General features: G+C 47.0%; 1 protein-coding gene across 8 annotated transcripts in view; it reads right to left on the bottom strand.

Moving 5' to 3' along the window:
* The window catches only part of sema6c (semaphorin 6C), a 220,482-nt gene that overhangs the window by 61,613 nt on the left and 136,209 nt on the right, over positions 1-22,660 (bottom strand). For all 8 annotated transcript variants that reach the window (XM_062964943.1, XM_062964942.1, XM_062964945.1 and 5 more), the window contains 3 exons: positions 9,832-9,990; positions 8,815-8,929; positions 594-651 (listed from right to left, as the gene is read on the bottom strand). In XM_062964943.1, the coding sequence (XP_062821013.1) occupies positions 594-651; positions 8,815-8,929; positions 9,832-9,931 (273 nt within the window). In that variant the 5' untranslated portion in view covers positions 9,932-9,990. The remainder of the gene's footprint in view (positions 1-593; positions 652-8,814; positions 8,930-9,831; positions 9,991-22,660) is intronic.

The raw sequence follows: 22,660 nt of genomic DNA, 5'->3' as shown, positions 1-22,660 counted from the left end.
GCCCAACAAGCTGTCAGGGGTTCTAGGTAGCTCAACCAACAGTTATGGTCTTTAGGTAGCTTGAAGGTTCTTGCTGGCCCAACAAGCTGTCAGGGGTTCTAGGTAGCTCAACCAACAGTTATGGTCTTTAGGTAGCTTGAAGGTTCTTGCTGGCCCAACAAACTGTCAGGGGTTCTAGGTAGCTCAACCAACAGTTATGGTCTTTAGGTAGCTTGAAGGTTCTTGCTGGCCCAACAAACTGTCAGGGGTTCTAGGTAGCTCAACCAACAGTTATGGTCTTTAGGTAGCTTGAAGGTTCTTGCTGGCCCAACAAACTGTCAGGGGTTCTAGGTAGCTCAACCAACAGTTATGGTCTTTAGGTAGCTTGAAGGTTCTTGCTGGCCCAACCAGCTGTCAGAGGTCTTAGGTAGCTCAACCAACAACATGCCATGTGGACGGTTAATTCGAATGAGTTCTACGTAGCTCAGCCAACTGCTGTGGTTCTAGATAGCCCTGTTGACTACTCATTCATGGTGGTTCTAGGTTTGAGTTCGAATCCAAACTGTACAAGTGAAACCAATACTGCAAACTAGATCCACTGGTGTCAATCTTACCTTGTTTGGAGAGAAGTCATCCTTGGTCTTTTGGAGGTTGAAGGCATAGACGTGGTCCCTAAAATTGGAGAGAGAAAAGGGAGGAATATATACAATGAGTTTGCCATTTGACGTAAGCGTCATTTGGTTCTAGATCCTCAGGTGATTATGACCAGAACCAGGAGAAAAGACGAGTCTCCAACACTCAGAATCTATTTTTCAGAAGAAAGAAAATAAAACAGTGGATTTCCTAGGGTTCTAGATGTCCCAAAGGCACCCGGATCCCCAGGGCATTCACCCCCAATATCTTGTGTGTATGTAGAGTTGGACATGTTGGGTCTGTGTGGCAAGTTTAGTCCAGATCCATTGTCAGCTGGGTTTTGTGCACTCTTGATAAGGGTGAACTACAACTCCCGGAATCAAGGTCAATTCCAACACACCACAGCAGTATGATCAGTTGGTCATGGCCGTTCTTTGTGCCAAGTTTGGTCCCGGTCCATTTTCAATGGGGGTCACGATTTGTCTGGATGCAGGTGAACTATAACTCCCGTAAGGCAAGGTCAATATCCCCCAAACTTTTCAGGTAGTTTCTGTTGGTCATTGAGAATCCGTGTGCCTAATTTTGTCCAGGTCTGTCATTTGTGTGGTTTGTTTGCATCTGAATTGGATGAAGGTACTGCATATCCCATCATTCACGATCCATCCTCCTGTCAGAACAGGACGTGAAGTGGGTAATGGGGTATCTGTGTGACAAATATGGTCCATGTCCTTCATTCGTGGGGGTCGTAATGCTCTGTGGGAGCCGATTCTAGTGATAGTACTGCAAATCCCATCATCCATGGTCCATCCTCCTCCTATCGGCACCAGGACGTGAAGTGGGTAATGGGGTATCTGTGTGACAAATATGGTCCATGTCCGTCATTCGTGGAGGTCGCAGTGCTCTGTGGGAGCCGATTTGAGTGATGGTACTGCAAGTCCCATCATCCATGGTCTGTCCTCCTCTATCCGCACCAGGCTGTTAAGTGGGTCATGGGGTGGGTCATGATAGTATTTGGAGTACCATCCTCCATAGTCTGTCCTCCTCTATCCGCACCAGGACGTTAACTGGGTCATGGGGTGGGTCATGATGGTATTTGGAGTACCATCATCCACGGTCTGTCCACCACTATCCGCACCAGGACGTTAAGTGGGTCATGGGGTGAGTCATGATGGTATTTGGAGTACCATCATCCACGGTCTGTCCACCACTATCCGCACCAGGACGTTAAGTGGATCATGGGGTGAGTCATGATGGTATTTGGAGTACCATCATCCACGGTCTGTCCACCACTATCCGCACCAGGACGTTAAGTGGGTCATGGGGTGAGTCATGATGGTATTTGGAGTACCATCCTCCATAGTCTGTCCTCCTCTATCCGCACCATGACGTTAAGTGGGTCATGGGGTGAGTCATGATGGTATTTGGAGTACCATCATCCACGGTCTGTCCACCACTATCCGCACCAGGACGTTAAGTGGGTCATGGGGTGAGTCATGATGGTATTTGGAGTACCATCATCCACGGTCTGTCCACCACTATCCGCACCATGACGTTAAGTGGGTCATGGGGTGAGTCATGATGGTATTTGGAGTACCATCATCCACGGACTGTCCACCACTATCCGCACCAGGACGTTAAGTGGGTCATGGGGTGAGTCATGATGGTATTTGGAGTACCATCATCCACGGTCTGTCCACCACTATCCGCACCATGACGTTAAGTGGGTCATGGGGTGAGTCATGATGGTATTTGGAGTACCATCATCCACGGACTGTCCACCACTATCCGCACCAGGACGTTAAGTGGGTCATGGGGTGAGTCATGATGGTATTTGGAGTACCATCATCCACGGTCTGTCCTCCCCTATCCGCACCAGGACGTTAAGTGGGTCATGGGGTGAGTCATGATGGTATTTGGAGTACCATCCTCCATAGTCTGTCCTCCTCTATCCGCACCAGGACGTTAAGTGGGTCATGGGGTGAGTCATGATGGTATTTGGAGTACCATCATCCACGGTCTGTCCTCCCCTATCCGCACCAGGACGTTAAGTGGGTCATGGGGTGAGTCATGATGGTATTTGGAGTACCATCCTCCATAGTCTGTCCTCCTCTATCCGCACCAGGACGTTAAGTGGGTCATGGGGTGAGTCATGATGGTATTTGGAGTACCATCATCCACGGTCTGTCCACCACTATCCGCACCAGGACGTTAAGTGGGTCATGGGGTGAGTCATGATGGTATTTGGAGTACCATCATCCACGGTCTGTCCACCACTATCCGCACCAGGACGTTAAGTGGGTCATGGGGTGAGTCATGATGGTATTTGGAGTACCATCCTCCATAGTCTGTCCTCCTCTATCCGCACCAGGACGTTAAGTGGGTCATGGGGTGAGTCATGATGGTATTTGGAGTACCATCATCCACGGTCTGTCCACCACTATCCGCACCAGGACGTTAAGTGGATCATGGGGTGAGACATGATGGTATTTGGAGTACCATCCTCCATAGTCTGTCCACCACTATCCGCACCAGGACGTTAAGTGGGTCATGGGGTGAGTCATGATGGTATTTGGAGTACCATCATCCACGGTCTGTCCACCACTATCCGCACCATGACGTTAAGTGGATCATGGGGTGAGTCATGATGGTATTTGGAGTACCATCATCCACGGTCTGTCCACCACTATCCGCACCAGGACGTTAAGTGGATCATGGGGTGAGTCATGATGGTATTTGGAGTACCATCATCCACGGTCTGTCCACCACTATCCGCACCAGGACGTGAAGTGGATCATGGGGTGAGTCATGATGGTATTTGGAGTACCATCATCCACGGTCTGTCCACCACTATCCGCACCAGGACGTTAAGTGGATCATGGGGTGAGTCATGATGGTATTTGGAGTACCATCATCCACGGTCTGTCCACCACTATCCGCACCAGGACGTTAAGTGGATCATGGGGTGAGTCATGATGGTATTTGGAGTACCATCATCCACGGTCTGTCCACCACTATCCGCACCAGGACGTTAAGTGGGTCATGGGGTGAGTCATGATGGTATTTGGAGTACCATCATCCACGGTCTGTCCACCACTATCCGCACCAGGACGTTAAGTGGGTCATGGGGTGGGTCATGATGGTATTTGGAGTACCATCATCCACGGTCTGTCCTCCCCTATCCGCACCAGGACGTTAAGTGGGTCATGGGGTGGGTCATGATGGTATTTGGAGTACCATCATCCACGGTCTGTCCTCCCCTATCCGCACCAGGACGTTAAGTGGGTCATGGGGTGGGTCATGATGGTATTTGGAGTACCATCATCCACGGTCTGTCCTCCTCTATCCGCACCATGACGTTAAGTGGGTCATGGGGTGAGTCATGATGGTATTTGGAGTACCATCATCCACGGTCTGTCCACCACTATCCGCACCAGGACGTTAAGTGGATCATGGGGTGAGTCATGATGGTATTTGCAGTACCATCATCCACGGTCTGTCCACCACTATCCGCACCAGGACGTTAAGTGGATCATGGGGTGAGTCATGATGGTATTTGGAGTACCATCATCCACGGTCTGTCCACCACTATCCGCACCAGGACGTTAAGTGGATCATGGGGTGAGTCATGATGGTATTTGGAGTACCATCATCCACGGTCTGTCCACCACTATCCGCACCAGGACGTTAAGTGGGTCATGGGGTGAGTCATGATGGTATTTGGAGTACCATCATCCACGGTCTGTCCACCACTATCCGCACCAGGACGTTAAGTGGATCATGGGGTGAGTCATGATGGTATTTGGAGTACCATCCTCCATAGTCTGTCCTCCTCTATCCGCACCAGGACGTTAAGTGGGTCATGGGGTGGGTCATGATGGTATTTGGAGTACCATCATCCACGGTCTGTCCTCCTCTATCCGTACCAGGACGTTAAGTGGGTCATGGGGTGGGTCATGATGGTATTTGGAGTACCATCATCCACGGTCTGTCCTCCCCTATCCGCACCAGGACGTTAAGTGGATCATGGGGTGGGTCATGATGGTATTTGGAGTACCATCATCCACGGTCTGTCCTCCCCTATCCGCACCAGGACGTTAAGTGGGTCATGGGGTGGGTCATGATGGTATTTGGAGTACCATCAACCACGGTCTGTCCTCCCCTATCCGCACCAGGACGTTAAGTGGATCATGGGGTGGGTCATGATGGTATTTGGAGTACCATCATCCACGGTCTGTCCTCCCCTATCCGCACCAGGACGTTAAGTGGATCATGGGGTGGGTCATGATGGTATTTGGAGTACCATCATCCACGGTCTGTCCTCCCCTATCCGCACCAGGACGTTAAGTGGATCATGGGGTGGGTCATGATGGTATTTGGAGTACCATCATCCACGGTCTGTCCTCCCCTATCCGCACCAGGACGTTAAGTGGATCATGGGGTGGGTCATGATGGTATTTGGAGTACCATCATCCACGGTCTGTCCTCCCCTATCCGCACCAGGACGTTAAGTGGATCATGGGGTGAGTCATGATGGTATTTGGAGAACCATCATCCACGGTCTGTCCTCCTCTATCCGCACCAGGACGTTAAGTGGATCATGGGGTGAGTCATGATGGTATTTGGAGTACCATCATCCACGGTCTGTCCTCCCCTATCCGCACCAGGACGTTAAGTGGATCATGGGGTGAGTCATGATGGTATTTGGAGTACCATCATCCACGGTCTGTCCTCCCCTATCCGCACCAGGACGTTAAGTGGATCATGGGGTGGGTCATGATGGTATTTGGAGTACCATCATCCACGGTCTGTCCTCCCCTATCCGCACCAGGACGTTAAGTGGGTCATGGGGTGGGTCATGATGGTATTTGGAGTACCATCATCCACGGTCTGTCCTCCTCTATCCGTACCAGGACGTTAAGTGGGTCATGGGGTGGGTCATGATGGTATTTGGAGAACCATCATCCACGGTCTGTCCTCCTCTATCCGCTCCAGGACGTTAAGTGGGTCATGGGGTGGGTCATGATGGTATTTGGAGTACCATCATCCACGGTCTGTCCTCCCCTATCCGTACCAGGACGTTAAGTGGATCATGGGGTGAGTCATGATGGTATTTGGAGTACCATCCTCCATAGTCTGTCCTCCTCTATCCGCACCAGGACGTTAAGTGGATCATGGGGTGAGTCATGATGGTATTTGGAGTACCATCCTCCATAGTCTGTCCTCCTCTATCCGCACCAGGACGTTAAGTGGATCATGGGGTGAGTCATGATGGTATTTGGAGTACCATCATCCATAGTCTGTCCTCCTCTATCCGCACCAGGACGTTAAGTGGATCATGGGGTGAGTCATGATGGTATTTGGAGTACCATCATCCACGGACTGTCCTCCCCTATCCGCACCAGGACGTTAAGTGGGTCATGGGGTGAGTCATGATGGTATTTGGAGTACCATCATCCACGGTCTGTCCACCACTATCCGCACCAGGACGTTAAGTGGATCATGGGGTGAGTCATGATGGTATTTGGAGTACCATCCTCCATAGTCTGTCCTCCTCTATCCGCACCAGGACGTTAAGTGGGTCATGGGGTGAGTCATGATGGTATTTGGAGAACCATCATCCACGGTCTGTCCACCACTATCCGCACCAGGACGTTAAGTGGGTCATGGGGTGAGTCATGATGGTATTTGGAGTACCATCATCCACGGTCTGTCCACCACTATCCGCACCAGGACGTTAAGTGGGTCATGGGGTGGGTCATGATGGTATTTGGAGAACCATCATCCACGGTCTGTCCTCCTCTATCCGTACCAGGACGTTAAGTGGGTCATGGGGTGAGTCATGATGGTATTTGGAGTACCATCATCCACGGTCTGTCCTCCTCTATCCGTACCAGGACGTTAAGTGGGTCATGGGGTGGGTCATGATGGTATTTGGAGTACCATCATCCACGGTCTGTCCTCCTCTATCCGTACCAGGACGTTAAGTGGGTCATGGGGTGGGTCATGATGGTATTTGGAGTACCATCATCCACGGTCTGTCCTCCTCTATCCGCACCAGGACGTTAAGTGGGTCATGGGGTGGGTCATGATGGTATTTGGAGTACCATCATCCACGGTCTGTCCTCCTCTATCCGTACCAGGACGTTAAGTGGGTCATGGGGTGGGTCATGATGGTATTTGGAGTACCATCCTCCATAGTCTGTCCTCCTCTATCTGCACCAGGACGTTAAGTGGATCATGGGGTGGGTCATGATGGTATTTGGAGTACCATCCTCCATAGTCTGTCCTCCTCTATCCGCACCAGGACGTTAAGTGGATCATGGGGTGAGTCATGATGGTATTTGGAGTACCATCATCCACGGACTGTCCTCCCCTATCCGCACCAGGACGTTAAGTGGGTCATGGGGTGAGTCATGATGGTATTTGGAGTACCATCATCCACGGTCTGTCCTCCCCTATCCGCACCAGGACGTTAAGTGGGTCATGGGGTGAGTCATGATGGTATTTGGAGTACCATCATCCACGGTCTGTCCTCCCCTATCCGCACCAGGACGTTAAGTGGGTCATGGGGTGAGTCATGATGGTATTTGGAGTACCATCATCCACGGACTGTCCTCCCCTATCCGCACCAGGACGTTAAGTGGGTCATGGGGTGAGTCATGATGGTATTTGGAGTACCATCATCCACGGTCTGTCCTCCCCTATCCGCACCAGGACGTTAAGTGGGTCATGGGGTGGGTCATGATGGTATTTGGAGTACCATCCTCCATAGTCTGTCCTCCTCTATCTGCACCAGGACGTTAAGTGGATCATGGGGTGAGTCATGATGGTATTTGGAGTACCATCATCCACGGACTGTCCTCCCCTATCCGCACCAGGACGTTAAGTGGGTCATGGGGTGAGTCATGATGGTATTTGGAGTACCATCATCCACGGTCTGTCCTCCCCTATCCGCACCAGGACGTTAAGTGGGTCATGGGGTGAGTCATGATGGTATTTGGAGTACCATCATCCACGGTCTGTCCTCCCCTATCCGCACCAGGACGTTAAGTGGGTCATGGGGTGAGTCATGATGGTATTTGGAGTACCATCATCCACGGACTGTCCTCCCCTATCCGCACCAGGACGTTAAGTGGGTCATGGGGTGAGTCATGATGGTATTTGGAGTACCATCATCCACGGTCTGTCCTCCCCTATCCGCACCAGGACGTTAAGTGGGTCATGGGGTGAGTCATGATGGTATTTGGAGTACCATCATCCACGGACTGTCCTCCCCTATCCGCACCAGGACGTTAAGTGGGTCATGGGGTGAGTCATGATGGTATTTGGAGTACCATCATCCACGGTCTGTCCTCCCCTATCCGCACCAGGACGTTAAGTGGATCATGGGGTGAGTCATGATGGTATTTGGAGTACCATCCTCCATAGTCTGTCCTCCTCTATCCGCACCAGGACGTTAAGTGGATCATGGGGTGAGTCATGATGGTATTTGGAGTACCATCATCCACGGACTGTCCTCCCCTATCCGCACCAGGACGTTAAGTGGGTCATGGGGTGAGTCATGATGGTATTTGGAGTACCATCATCCACGGACTGTCCTCCCCTATCCGCAACAGGACGTTAAGTGGATCATGGGGTGAGTCATGATGGTATTTGGAGTACCATCATCCACGGACTGTCCTCCCCTATCCGCACCAGGACGTTAAGTGGGTCATGGGGTGAGTCATGATGGTATTTGGAGTACCATCATCCACGGTCTGTCCTCCTCTATCCGCACCAGGACGTTAAGTGGTTCATGGGGTGGGTCATGATGGTATTAGGAGTACCATCATCCACGGTCTGTCCTCCTCTATCCACACCAGGACGTTAAGTGGTTCATGGGGTGGGTCATGATGGTATTAGGAGTACCATCATCCACGGTCTGTCCTCCTCTATCCGCACCAGGACGTTAAGTGGGTCATGGGGTGGGTCATGATGGTATTTGGAGTACCATCATCCACGGTCTGTCCTCCTCTATCCGCACCAGGACGTTAAGTGGGTCATGGGGTGGGTCATGATGGTATTTGGAGTACCATCATCCACGGTCTGTCCTCCTCTATCTACACTAGGACGTTAAGTGGGTCATGGGGTGGGTCATGATGGTATTAGGAGAACCATCATCCACGGTCTGTCCTCCTCTATCCGCACCAGGATGTTACTTACCGGGCCGCGATGAAGAGTGTCTGGTTGATGCGCAACATGCTCTGGAAATCCAAGCCCAGTTGTGTGGTGTCATTGTCGTCCGCAAGGCCACGGAAATACGGGTACCGCGCGGTTCCTGGAATAGAAATTAAAATGAACACAATGCACAGAATCCTAGAATCCTAGAGTCGGAAGAGAACCCTCCAAGGGCCATCCGGTCCAACCCAATTCTGCCAATCGAAGCCCTCCTGACAGATGGCCATCCGGCTTCTGGTCCAACTCAATTCTGCCAATCGAAGCCCTCCCGACAGATGGCCATCCAGCTTCCGGTCCAACCCAATTCTCCCAATCGAAGCCCTCCTGACAGATGGCCATCTGGCTTCTGGTCCAACCTAATTCTATCAATCGAAGCCCTCCCGACAGATAGACATCCAGCTTCCGGTCCAACCCAATTCTCCCAATCGAAGCCCTTCCAACAGATGGCCATCCGGCTTCCGGTCCAACCCAATTCTCCCAATCAAAGCCCTCCCGACAGATGGCCATCCGGCTTCCGGTCCAACCCAATTCTCCCAATCGAAGCCCTCCCAACAGATGGCCATCCGGCTTCCGGTCCAACCCAATTCTCCCAATCGAAGCCCTCCCGACAGATGGCCATCCAGCTTCCAGTCCAACCCAATTCTCCCAATCGAAGCCCTCCCAACAGATGGACATCCAGCTTCCGGTCCAACCCAATTCTCCCAATCGAAGCCCTCCCGACAGATGGCCATCTGGCTTTCGTTCCAACTCAATTCTGCCAGTCGAAGCCCTCCCGACAGATGGCCATCCGGCTTCCGGTCCAACCCAATTCTCCCAATCAAAGCCCTCCCGACAGATGGCCATCCAGCTTCCGGTCCAACCCAATTCTATCGATCGAAGCCCTCCCGACAGATGGCCATCCAGCTTCCGGTCCAACCCAATTCTGCCAATTCAAGCCCTCCTGACAGATGGCCATCCGGCTTCTGCTTTAAGGACCTTCCAGAGAAGGCATGTGATGCTCACCTGCTCCGCCGAGGGTGTGAAGCGGGTTCAAGTCCTTCGGGAAGGAAGCGGCAGACGCCAAGAGGAAGAAAAGGACCGGAGGGACGGAGACCCGGAGCATTTCGGGAAGAGCGGCCGAACCGGATGCGGAGGGACCCTAGGAATGGATCATGGTTCCTTCTAGAGGAAGAAAGGGAGAGAGGAAGGAAAGGGAGGCCCCGTTTTAGAGTCAGAAGGGAAACCCAAAGGGCATCTAGTCTGACCCCTTTCCACCATCAAGACAGGCACAGCCAAATCCATCCAGATAGATAGCCATCCAGCTATCTCAAACAATGACGGATCTGGATCTTTCCACCATTAAGGCAGACACAGTCAAAGTTTATATTAGTCTCAAAAATATTATATATAATATAAACAATATAATTAATATTAATAATATTGATATGATTAATATTAATAATATTGATATGATTAATATTAATAATATTGATATTAATATTTGTTGTTGTTATCTCTTCTTGCAGCTTGGTTCCCCACTGACCACCAAGAAATGGAGACTTTCTTCCAAAGTTTATATAGTCTGGAGTAATAACATTATTAATATTATGTATTATTATTAATTATTATTATTGCATTTTATTCTCATTTTTTTGCGGCTTGAAATATGACATTCACTCTTGCCTCAAACAGACAAGAGCTATTTCTCCCACACTATATACAGTAGAGTCTCACTTATCCAACATAAACGGGCCGGCAGAACGTTGGATAAGCGAATATGTTGGATAATAAGGAGAGATTAAGGAAAAGCCTATTAAACATTAAATTAGGTTATGATTTTACCAATTAAGCACCAAAACATCATGTTATACAACAAATTTGACAGAAAAAGTAGTTCAATACGCATTAATGCTATGTAGTAATTACTGTATTTACGAATTTAGTACCAAAATATCACAATGCATTGGAAACATTGATTACAAAAATGTGTTGGAAAATCCAGAACATTGGATAAGCGAGTGTTGGATAAGTGAGACTCTACTGTAGTAGAAACAATAATAAAGAAAAATAATAAATGTAATAATGCCAATAATAATAGAGAAAAACAATACATGTAATAATGCCAATAATAATAGAGAAAAATAATAAATGTAATAATGCCAATAATAATAGAGAAAAATAAATGTAATAATGCCAATAATAATAAAGAAAAATAATAAATGTAATAATGCCAATAATAATAGAGAAAAACAATAAATGTAATAATGCCAATAATAATAAAGAAAAATAATAAATGTAATAATGCCAATAAAAATAGAGAAAAATAATAAATGTAACATATATTCTCTGCGTTGGATAATCCAGAATGTTGGATAAGTGAGAATCTACTGTGTGTTTATACAGTAGAGTCTCACTTATCCAAGCCTCACTTATCCAACGTTCTGGATTATCCAACGCATTTTTGGAGTCAATGCTTTCAATATATCGTGATATTTTGGTGCTAAATTCGTAAATACAGTAATTACTACATAGCATTACTGTGTATTGAACTACTTTTTCTGCCAAATTTGTTGTCTAACATGATGTTTTGGTGCTTCATTTGTAAAATCAGAACCTAATTTGATGTTTAATAGGCTTTTCCTTAATCCCTCCTTATTATCCAACATATTCACTTATCCAACATTCTGCCGGCCCGTTTATGTTGGATTAGTGAGACTCTACTGTAATGCCAATAATAATAAAGAAAAATAATAAATGTAATAATGCCAATAATAATAGAGAAAAATAATAAATGTACCATATATTCTCTGTGTTGGATAATCCAGAACGTTGGATAAGTGAGACTCTACTGTGTGTGTGTGTGTGTGTGTATATATATATATATATCTTATTCCACAGATAGATAGATATCAACCCCACTTGCCTAGTTTCCAACACCTCACAACCTCTGAGGATGTCTGCCATAGATGTAGGAGAAATGTCAGGAGAGAATGCTTCTGGAAAATGGCCAGACAGCCTGGAAAACTCACAGCAGCCCTGGAATACGATGGTTTCTTCTTAGAACTTCTTTCCATTCCTTCCAATGTCCCTGTCCTTTGAACATTAGATTCGAGCCAATAGGGTAAGTGCCAACGCAAGGCGCAAACACTCTGCACATGCTCAAGGATACATGTCGGAAAAAGTTCCCTCTTGGGAACAGGGAGATTGGAAAGACAAGAGCGGGAAAAGCATTAATTGACGGCAACCAGCGAAACCCGCGTGCCCGGTGCTATAAATACCGAGGCATTTGGTATTTACTCCCTTTGGTAAGTAAACACTGAGTGTGTGTAACCTGTCTCCGTTTCGGAGCCGCCTGTTCCTTTTCGCAGGCCAAGAATGTGTGCGAAGGGTAGTGATATCCGAAGATCGGACACGGCCAAAGTTCTCCCAAAGGGGAAACCGGGACACAAGGAAGCCAGAAATAGCCAAGGCGGCCGTTTCCGACCCTCCGGAGAATCCTCCGCCCAAGCTAAGAAAGTGTGACTTGCCTAAACAATATTAATAATAATAATAATAATAATAATAATAATAATAATAATAATAATAGCCCTAACCCTAACCCTAACTGGCACAACAAAACATTGCATGGAAAGTTCCTTGACAAAATTGAAGGAAAAGCTGACAAGGAGAAGACCTGGCTCTGGCTCACGAATGGGACCCTGAAGAAGGAGACAGAAGGCCTGATCCTTGCAGCCCAGGAGCAAGACATCAGAACAAATGCAATTAATAATAATAATAATAATAATAATAATAATAATAATAATAATAATAACAATAGAAGACCTGGCTCTGGCTCATGAATGGGACCCTGAAGAAGGAGAAAGAAGGCCTGATCCTTGCAGCCCAGGAGCAAGACATCAGGACAAAGGCAATTAATAATAATAATAATAATAATAATAATAATAATAATAATAATAACAATAGAAGACCTGGCTCTGGCTCATGAATGGGACCCTGAAGAAGGAGAAAGAAGGCCTGATCCTTGCAGCCCAGGAGCAAGACATCAGGACAAAGGCAATTAATAATAATAATAATAATAATAATAATAATAATAATAATAATAATAATAATAGAAGACCTGGCTCTGGCTCATGAATGGGACCCTGAAGAAGGAGACAGAAGGACTGATCCTTGCAGCCCAGGAGCAAGACATCAGGACAAAGGCCATTAAGGCCAAGATCGAAAAATCAGCTGATGACCCAAAATGCAGACTGTGCAAGGAAACCGACGAAACCATGATCATATCCTCAGCTGCTGTAAGAAAATCGCACAGACAGACTACAAACAGAGGCACAACTATGTGGCCCAAATGATCCATTGGAACTTATGCCTCAAGTCCCACCTCCCAGCAGCAAAGAACTGGTGGGATCACAAACCTGCCAAAGTATTGGAAAATGAGCAGACAAAGATACTGTGGGACTTCCGAATCCAGACTGACAAAGTTCTGGAACACAACACACCAGACATCACAGTTGTGGAAAAGAAAAAGGTTTGGATCATTGATGTCGCCATCCCAGGTGACCGTTGCATTGACGAAAAACAACAGGAAAAACTCAGCCGCTATCAGGACCTCAGGATTGAACTTCAAAGACTCTGGCAGAAACCAGTGCAGGTGGTCCTGGTGGTGATGGGCACATTGGGTGCCGTGCCAAAAGATCTCAGCCGGCATTTGGAAACAATAGACATTGACAAAATCACAATCTGCCAACTGCAAAAGGCCACCCTACTGGGATCTGCGCGCATCATCCGAAAATACATCACACAGTCCTAGACACTTGGGAAGTGTTCGACTTGTGGTTTTGTGACACGAAATCCAGCATATCTATCTTGTTTGCTGTGTCATAATAAAATAATAATTTACTTTTATATCCCGCCACCATCTCCCCGAAGGTTCTCGGGGCGGCTAACATGCAGCAGACCAAGTGGGTGGAGCTTAGCCTTCTAACTGACAGCAGACCAAGTGGGTGGAGCTTAGCCTTCTAACTGACAGCAGACCAAGTGGATGGAGCTTAGCCTTCTAACTGACAGCAGACCAAGTGGGTGGAGCTTAGCCTTCTAACTGACAGCAGACCAAGTGGGTGGAGCTTAGCCTTCTAACTGACAGCAGACCAAGTGGGTGGAGCTTAGCCTTCTAACTGACAGCAGACCAAGTGGGTGGAGCTTAGCCTTCTAACTGACAGCAGACCAAGTGGGCGGAGCGTAGCCTTCTAACTGGCAGCAATTGGATAAAAACAATTATTCCTCTCCCTCTAATTAGGACTTTATTTTTCTTTTCTTTTTGTTGTATGAACGTAGAGGCATGGATGAGGGGTTGTGCTGCCAAGTTTAGTGTTTCTGGGATGTGTAGTTTTCTTGTTTTGTCCTAGGCTGAAATTTCATTACCCTTTTATATAGATATATATAGATAGGATAAAGGTAAAGGTTTTCCCCTGATATTAAGTCCAGTCGTATATAATAATAACTAAACACAGCTGTCTATTCTATACAATATCTGAAAAATATGCACCACAGTAAAGGTTCAAAACATAGAACACAATATGTATATTAGAGCATCATATACATAATGTTAACAACAATACAAATAATAATACAACTGATGATCCAATTCTGTCAGCTGTAGTGGCACACAGTTGTAACTTACTGAGGATAAAGATTTATAGACTGCAATCATCCAGATTTAATTGCTACACAGAGCAGTTTTCAGTGTAAAACATATATCAGACATGTATCAATAAGACTCCAACTAAAGTTTGTTAGCAACACAGTATGTGTACATCCAGTCTCTTCAAAATGGCATATAATAGGCTGTAAAACTAAATATATCAGTGTGCAATTCAATTGGCTCAAACCTGGCTTGGAGTCAAAACAAATCAAAGTCTCTGTAGTCTTGGAGTAGTTCTATAGGACTCCTCAGGATGTAAATGCAGTCAATTGGCTGTAGCTTCAGTTTGTAACAAATGTTGCAGTCATTTACAGTTCCCAGCCAGGAAGCTCGGTCAGATAGTTGTTATTTTAAAGTGGCTGGCTGTGAGCTCTGTGTAGCAATTAAATCTGGATGCTCTAATATACATATTGTGTTCTATGTTGTGAACCTTTACTGTGGTGCATATTTTTCAGATATTATTAAGTCCAGTCGTGTCAGACTCTGGGGGTTGGTGCTCATCTCCATTTCTAAGCTGAAGAGCCGGCGTTGTCCGTAGACACCTCCAAGGTTATGTGGCCATTGGCATGACTGCATGGAGCGCCATTACCTTCCCGCTGGAGCAGTACCTATTGATCTACTCACACTCTGGGGGTTGGTGCTCATCTCCATTTCTAAGCCGAAGAGCTGGCGTTGTCCATAGACACCTCCAAGGTTATGTGGCCATTGGCATGACTGCATGGAGTGCCAGTACCTTCCCGCTGGAGCAGTACCTATTGATCTACTCACACTCTGGGGTTTGGTGCTCATTTCCATTTCTAAGCCGAAGAGCCGGCGTTGTCCGTAGACACCTCCAAGGTTATGTGGCCATTGGCATGACTGCATGGAGCGCCATTACCTTCCCGCTGGAGCAGTACCTATTGATCTACTCACACTCTGGGGTTTGGTGCTCATTTCCATTTCTAAGCCGAGGAGCCGGCATTGTCCATAGACACCTCCAAGGTCATGTGGCCATTGGCATGACTGCATAGAGCGCCATTACCTTCCCGCTGGAGCAGTACCTATTGATCTACTCACACTCTGAGGTTTGGTGCTCATTTCCATTTCTAAGCCGAGGAGCCGGCATTGTCCATAGACACCTCCAAGGTCATGTGGCCATTGGCATGACTGCATAGAGCGCCATTACCTTCCCGCTGGAGCAGTACCTATTGATCTACTCACACTCTGAGGTTTGGTGCTCATTTCCATTTCTAAGCCGAGGAGCCGGCATTGTCCATAGACACCTCCAAGGTCATGTGGCCATTGGCATGACTGCATAGAGCGCCATTACCTTCCCACCGGCGCAATACCTATTGATCTACTCACATTGGCATGTTTTCAAACTGCAAGGTTGGCAGAAGCTGGGGCTAACAGTAGGAGCTCACCCCGCTCCCTGGATTGGAACCTGTGACCTTTCTGGCAGCAAGCTCAACAGCTCAGCACTTTAATACGCCGTGCCACCAGGGGCTACTCATTATATGTACATACAAAATATTACATTATTATAATATAATATACCATATATACTCAAGTATAAGCCGACCCGAATATAAGCCAAGGCACCTAATTTTGCCACAAAAAAACTGGGAAAACATTGACTACGGTATAAGCCGAGGGTGGTAAATTTCAGAAATAAAAATAGATACCAATAAAATTACATGAATTGAGACATCAGTAGATTAAATGTTTTTGAATATTTACATAAAGCTCAAATTTAAGATAAGACTGTCCAACTCTGATCAAATCATTATTCTCATTTTCTTCAATGTAAATGTGCTTATGTATCCTTTTAATAATAATAGAGTAAAATAATACATGTAATAATAATAATAATAATAAATACAGGAAAATAATACATGTAATAATAAATAGAGTAAAATAATAAATGCAATAATAATAATATTAATAATAATAATAGATAAAAATAATAAATGTAATAATACCAATAATAATATAGAAAAATAATAAATGTACCATATATTCTCGAGTATAAGCTGACCCAAATATAAGCCAGCCAGGAGTATAAGCCGAGGGGGGCTTTTTCAGTCTTAAAAAAAGGGCTGAAAAACTAGGCTTATACTCGAGTATATACAGTAATTGTAATCTATATATATATATAAATGTAATGTGCATAATTAGGACCGAGTTAACAACAAAACCACTGGGCCAAATCACACTAAATTTGGCCACAATACTCATCACTTTCCAAGGAGTAACCTTGCAGCTTCAAAGCCTGGCTGCTCCATACCTAGGGGACTCCATTGTTGGCCATCTTAAAAACCATTGAATAGCTCTGCAGCTTCAAAGCCTGGCTGCTTCCTACCTAGGGGACTCCATTGTTGGTCAACTTGAATACCATTGAATAGCCTGGCAGCTTCAAAGCCTGGCTGCTTCATACCTAGGGGACTCCATTGTTGGCCATCTTAAATACCACTGAATAGCCTTGCAGCTTCAAAGCCTGGCTGCTCCATACCTAGGGGACTCCATTGTTGGCCATCTTAAATACCATTGAATAGCCTTGCAGCTTCAAAGCCTGGCTGCTTCATACCTAGGGGACTCCATTGTTGGCCCACTTGAATACCATTGAATAGCCTTGCGGCTTCAAAGCCTGGCTGCTCCATACCTAGGGGACTCCATTGTTGGCCATCTTAAATACCACTGAATAGCCTTGCAGCTTCAAAGCCTGGCTGCTCCATACCTAGGGGACTCCATTGTTGGCCATCTTAAATACCACTGAATAGCCTTGCAGCTTCAAAGCCTGGCTGCTCCATACCTAGGGGACTCCATTGTTGGCCATCTTAAATACCACTGAATAGCCTTGCAGCTTCAAAGCCTGGCTGCTCCATACCTAGGGGACTCCATTGTTGGCCATCTTAAATACCACTGAATAGCCTTGCAGCTTCAAAGCCTGGCTGCTTCATACCTAGGGGACTCCATTGTTGGCCCACTTGAATACCATTGAATAGCCTTGCAGCTTCAAAGCCTGGCTGCTTCATACCTAGGGGACTCCATTGTTGGCCCACTTGAATACCATTGAATAGCCTTGCGGCTTCAAAGCCTGGCTGCTCCATACCTAGGGGACTCCATTGTTGGCCATCTTAAATACCACTGAATAGCCTTGCAGCTTCAAAGCCTGGCTGCTCCATACCTAGGGGACTCCATTGTTGGCCATCTTAAATACCACTGAATAGCCTTGCAGCTTCAAAGCCTGGCTGCTCCATACCTAGGGGACTCCATTGTTGGCCATCTTAAATACCACTGAATAGCCTTGCAGCTTCAAAGCCTGGCTGCTCCATACCTAGGGGACTCCATTGTTGGCCATCTTAAATACCATTGAATAGCCTTGCAGCTTCAAAGCCTGGCTGCCTCAATTCACCTTCCACAAAATAAATAAACAAGCAAATAATATCTTGAGTGTCCACCAATTCAGCAGAAAAACAAAGATTCTGGAGCATTGCAACTATTTCTCAAGTAGGAACTGTACAAGTAGGAACTAAACAGGAAATAATACTAATAATTTTTGCAATTTTGTTGCAGAGCGTAATTCCAATATTGTCAGTGCGAAAGGCCAATGCAATCCTATGCGCGGGAAAGGAAGGCGATTGGGCGAGGGGCCCAGAGCCAGGGACAGGTGTGCGTTGTGCACTCGCCGAGGGTGCCAACGCTTATAAATAGCCGGACGGGAGGCATGGGTTTTAGCCATGGATGGCCATGAAACAGCCCGGGGTTTATTTATGGAGAAGAGAAATTCCCCTAAAGCCCCGGAGAAGCTAATCCTGCTGGGAAAGCGGAGGAAATCCATTGCCGGGAAATTGGCCACCAAAGACATTGCCATCCAATCTGAACCTGAAAAATAAAGTCCAAATTAGAAAACGAGGAAGAGCCGTTTTCAACCCAGGTTGCTGGTCAGAAGGGTAGGCCCTTCCCCCTTTAGGCCCCGCCTACTTCGTCTCCTAGCAACCCCCTCGGTCTCAATGGCGCCCGGCCGGCAGAACATTGGATAAGCGAATATGTTGGATAACTGGACAATTTGGACAGAAAAACAAGAAAACTCATAACCATTCATCATTCCCTGCACCCTCGTAGTGATGTTGACCGGCTATATCTGCCTAGAAGATCAGGGGGCAGAGGACTCTTACAAGTCAAACAAGCAGTCAAAGAAGAAGAACATGCCCTGGCAGAATATGGAAAGCAAAGTGAAGAACCCGCTTTGATTGAAGTCAAAAATCAGAAACTCCTCAAAGCACAGCAGACAAAAAACCAGTACAAGAAAACCACACTACAAACTAGAGCTGACAGCTGGCACAACAAAACATTGCATGGAAAGTTCCTTGACAAAATTGAAGGAAAAGCTGATAAGGAGAAGACCTGGCTCTGGCTCACAAATGGGACCCTGAAGAAGGAGACAGAAGGCCTGATCCTTGCAGCCCAGGAGCAAGACATCAGGACAAAGGCCATTCAGGCCAAGATCGAAAAATCTGCTGATGACCCAAAGTGCAGACTGTGCAAGGAAACCGATGAAACCATGGATCGTATTCTCAGCTGCTGTAAGAAAATCGCACAGACTGACTACAAACAGAGGCACAACTATGTGGCCCAAATGATTCATTGGAACTTATGCCTCAAGTCCCACCTCCCAGCAGCAAAGAACTGGTGGGATCACAAACCTGCAAAAGTATTGGAAAATGAACACGCAAAGATACTGTGGGACTTCCGAATCCAGACTGACAAAGTTCTGGAACACAACACACCAGACATCACAGTTGTGGAAAAGAAAAAGGTTTGGATCATTGATGTCGCCATCCCAGGTGACAGTCGCATTGACGAAAACAACAGGAAAAACTCAGCCGCTATCAGGACCTCAAGATTGTACTTCAAAGACTCTGGCAGAAACTAGTCCAGGTGGTCCCGGTGGTGATGGGCACACTGGGTGCCGTGCCCAAAGTGATTTCAAACTGCATTAACCCAACGGCGTGTAGACACAGCCGAAATTGACTTGTTGAGAGCCACGATGGCTGTAAATGGGAGGCAAAGCAGAATGGAGGGTGAGCCCTGAACCCACAAAGAATGGGAGAAGCTAAGTGAGCAAACACAGTTGCTTCTCCCCCTTTGGACCCCATTTCTCCCCCCAATCCGCCCCAAATCTCCCTCCGTCAGCGCAATGTGCCCAAAAAGCCGTGAAGCTTTCTTCCCACCCGCCCTTTGCCCCCACGCGCTTTTCTCATGCGGCTTGGAAATTAATTTTTGCCGAAGAGCGGCTCCGGTTGAAGTCGCCTTAATCCTCGGCCGGGAAGGAAGGAAGGAGGGAAAATATATATTACAGAAATATATATATATATTTCCCAAGACGAGGCGGGAAGCCCGCTCCAATGTGTTTACACTCCTTGCATTGAACTTTTCCCAGCCGCTGAATATCAAATAATTAGAATCCAGGCACCGAAGAGAATGGGGTTTGAACAATAATAATGTAATATTCTATATATTTCCTAAGAGGGGAGCAGGTTGCCAAAAAAACAATGGGATTGGGAAGCGGCCGAAGCCAAAAGGGGCTTCTGTCCAAAGAGAAGAGTGACCAGTGGATGGCCATCTATCAGGAGGGTTTTGATTGTGTCTTCCAGCCAGGGTTACACTGGATGGCCTTTGGAGGTCCCTTCTATATGAGTCAACAGAGGCTGGATGGCCATCTTTCGGGAGGGTTTTGATTGTGTCTTCCAGCCAGGGTTGGATGGCCTTTGGAGGTCCCTTCTATATGATCCAACAGAGGCTGGATGGTCATCTGTCAGGAGGGTTTTGATTGTGTCTTCCAGCCAGGGTTGCACTGGATGGCCATCTGTTGGGAGGGCTTTGATTGTGTCTTCCAGCCAGGGTTGGATGGCCTTTGGAGGTCCCTTCTATATGATCCAACAGTGGCTGGATGGTCATCTGGCGGGAAGGCTTTGATTGTGTCTTCCAGCCAGGGTTGGACCGGATGGCCTTTGGAGGTCCCTTCGATATGATCCAACAGAGGCTGGGTGGCCATCTGTCGGGAGGGTTTTGATTGTGTCTTCCAGCCAGGGTTGCACTGGATGGCCATCTTTCGTGAGGGCTTTGATTGTGTCTTCCAGCCAAGGTTGGACCGGATGGCCATCTTTCGTGAGGGCTTTGATTGTGTCTTCCAGCCAGGGTTGGACCGGATGGCCTTTGGAGGTCCCTTCGATATGATCCAACAGAGGCTGGGTGGCCATCTGTCGGGAGGGTTTTGATTGTGTCTTCCAGCCAAGGTTGGACCGGATGGCCATCTTTCGTGAGGGCTTTGATTGTGTCTTCCAGCCAGGGTTGGACCGGATGGCCTTTGGAGGTCCCTTCTATATGATCAACAGTGGCTGGATGGCCATCTGGCGGGAAGGCTTTGATTGTGTCTTCCAGCCAAGGTTGGACCGGATGGCCATCTTTCGTGAGGGCTTTGATTGTGTCTTCCAGCCAGGGTTGGACCGGATGGCCTTTGGAGGTCCCTTCTATATGATCAACAGTGGCTGGATGGCCATCTGGCGGGAAGGCTTTGATTGTGTCTTCCAGCCAAGGTTGGACCGGATGGCCATCTTTCGTGAGGGCTTTGATTGTGTCTTCCAGCCAAGGTTGGACCGGATGGCCTTTGGAGGTCCCTTCTATATGATCCAACAGAGGCTGGGTGGCCATCTGTCGGGAGGGTTTTGATTGTGTCTTCCAGCCAGGGTTGCACTGGATGGCCATCTTTCGTGAGGGCTTTGATTGTGTCTTCCAGCCAGGGTTGGACCGGATGGCCTTTGGAGGTCCCTTCGATATGATCCAACAGAGGCTGGATGGCCATATGTCGGGAGGGTTTTGATTGTGTCTTCCAGCCAGGGTTGGACCGGATGGCCTTTGGAGGTGCCTTAGATATGATCCAACAGAGGCTGGATGGCCATATGTCGGGAGGGTTTTGATTGTGTCTTCCAGCCAGGGTTGGACCGGATGGCCTTTGGAGGTCCCTTCGATATGATCCAACAGAGGCTGGATGGCCATATGTCGGGAGGGTTTTGATTGTGTCTTCCAGCCAGGGTTGGACCGGATGGCCTTTGGAGGTCCCTTCGATATGATCCAACAGAGGCTGGATGGCCATATGTCGGGAGGGTTTTGATTGTGTCTTCCAGCCAGGGTTGGACCGGATGGCCTTTGGAGGTGCCTTAGATATGATCCAACAGAGGCTGGATGGCCATATGTCGGGAGGGTTTTGATTGTGTCTTCCAGCCAGGGTTGGACCGGATGGCCTTTGGAGGTGCCTTAGATATGATTCAACAGAAGCTGGATACATCCATTATTATTATTATTATTGTTATTATTATTCTGTTTATTTATACCCCAACTTTTCTCTCCAAATAGGAGATCCTAATGTGAACTTTTAACAGTCTTTTAAATATTTTTAGGTGTTAAATTGCATTGTTCCTAAGGTTGTGAACCGCTTTGGGTCTCGATCCAGGGAAAAAGAAAGAGTACAAATACATACAATAATAATAATAACAATAATAATAACGGCAACAACAACAACAACACAGTCCTAAACACTTGGGAAGTGTTTGATCATGATATGCCGACATTTGAATCCTGGAAGGGTTTGGGTTAGGGTTTGGGAGCTGAGTTTCCTCTTTCTTTCTTTCTTTCTTTCTTTCTTTCTTTCTTTCTTTCTTTCTTTCTTGCTTTCTTTCTTTCTTTCTTTCTTTCTTTCTTTCTTGCTTGCTTGCTTGCTTGCTTTCTTTCTTTCTTTCTTTCCCTCCTTCCTTTCTTTTTTCTCCTCCGCCAAACCGTCAGTTAATTAAAACGTGTTCCTTGCTGTGAAGAAGAATCGCATCAGAACAGATGGGGCACAAGATGGCTCATCGGAGAATTAAAAGTATATTTTGTTTTTTCTCCCCTTCCAAACGCACAATATTTTCGCGCCCAAGGCTGAGCGCAACATCGGGAGCACGGATGCGGAGCGGACTCCCTCGCAAGGCTGGTTGGCGGGTCATCCTTCCTGAATTCATAACTCAAAGGGGTTGGCGATATGAGTTCTCTTCCAATGGGGAAGGCTAACAATAATAATAATAATAATAATAATAATAATAATAATAATAATAATAATAATAATAATATCAGGGG

The sequence above is a fragment of the Anolis carolinensis genome, unplaced genomic scaffold (assembly GCF_035594765.1).
Source record: "Anolis carolinensis isolate JA03-04 unplaced genomic scaffold, rAnoCar3.1.pri scaffold_14, whole genome shotgun sequence".
Taxonomy (NCBI): domain Eukaryota; kingdom Metazoa; phylum Chordata; class Lepidosauria; order Squamata; family Dactyloidae; genus Anolis; species Anolis carolinensis.
The sequence above is the reverse complement of the archived record's forward strand: the minus strand, read 5'-3'. Positions and strand labels throughout refer to the sequence as shown.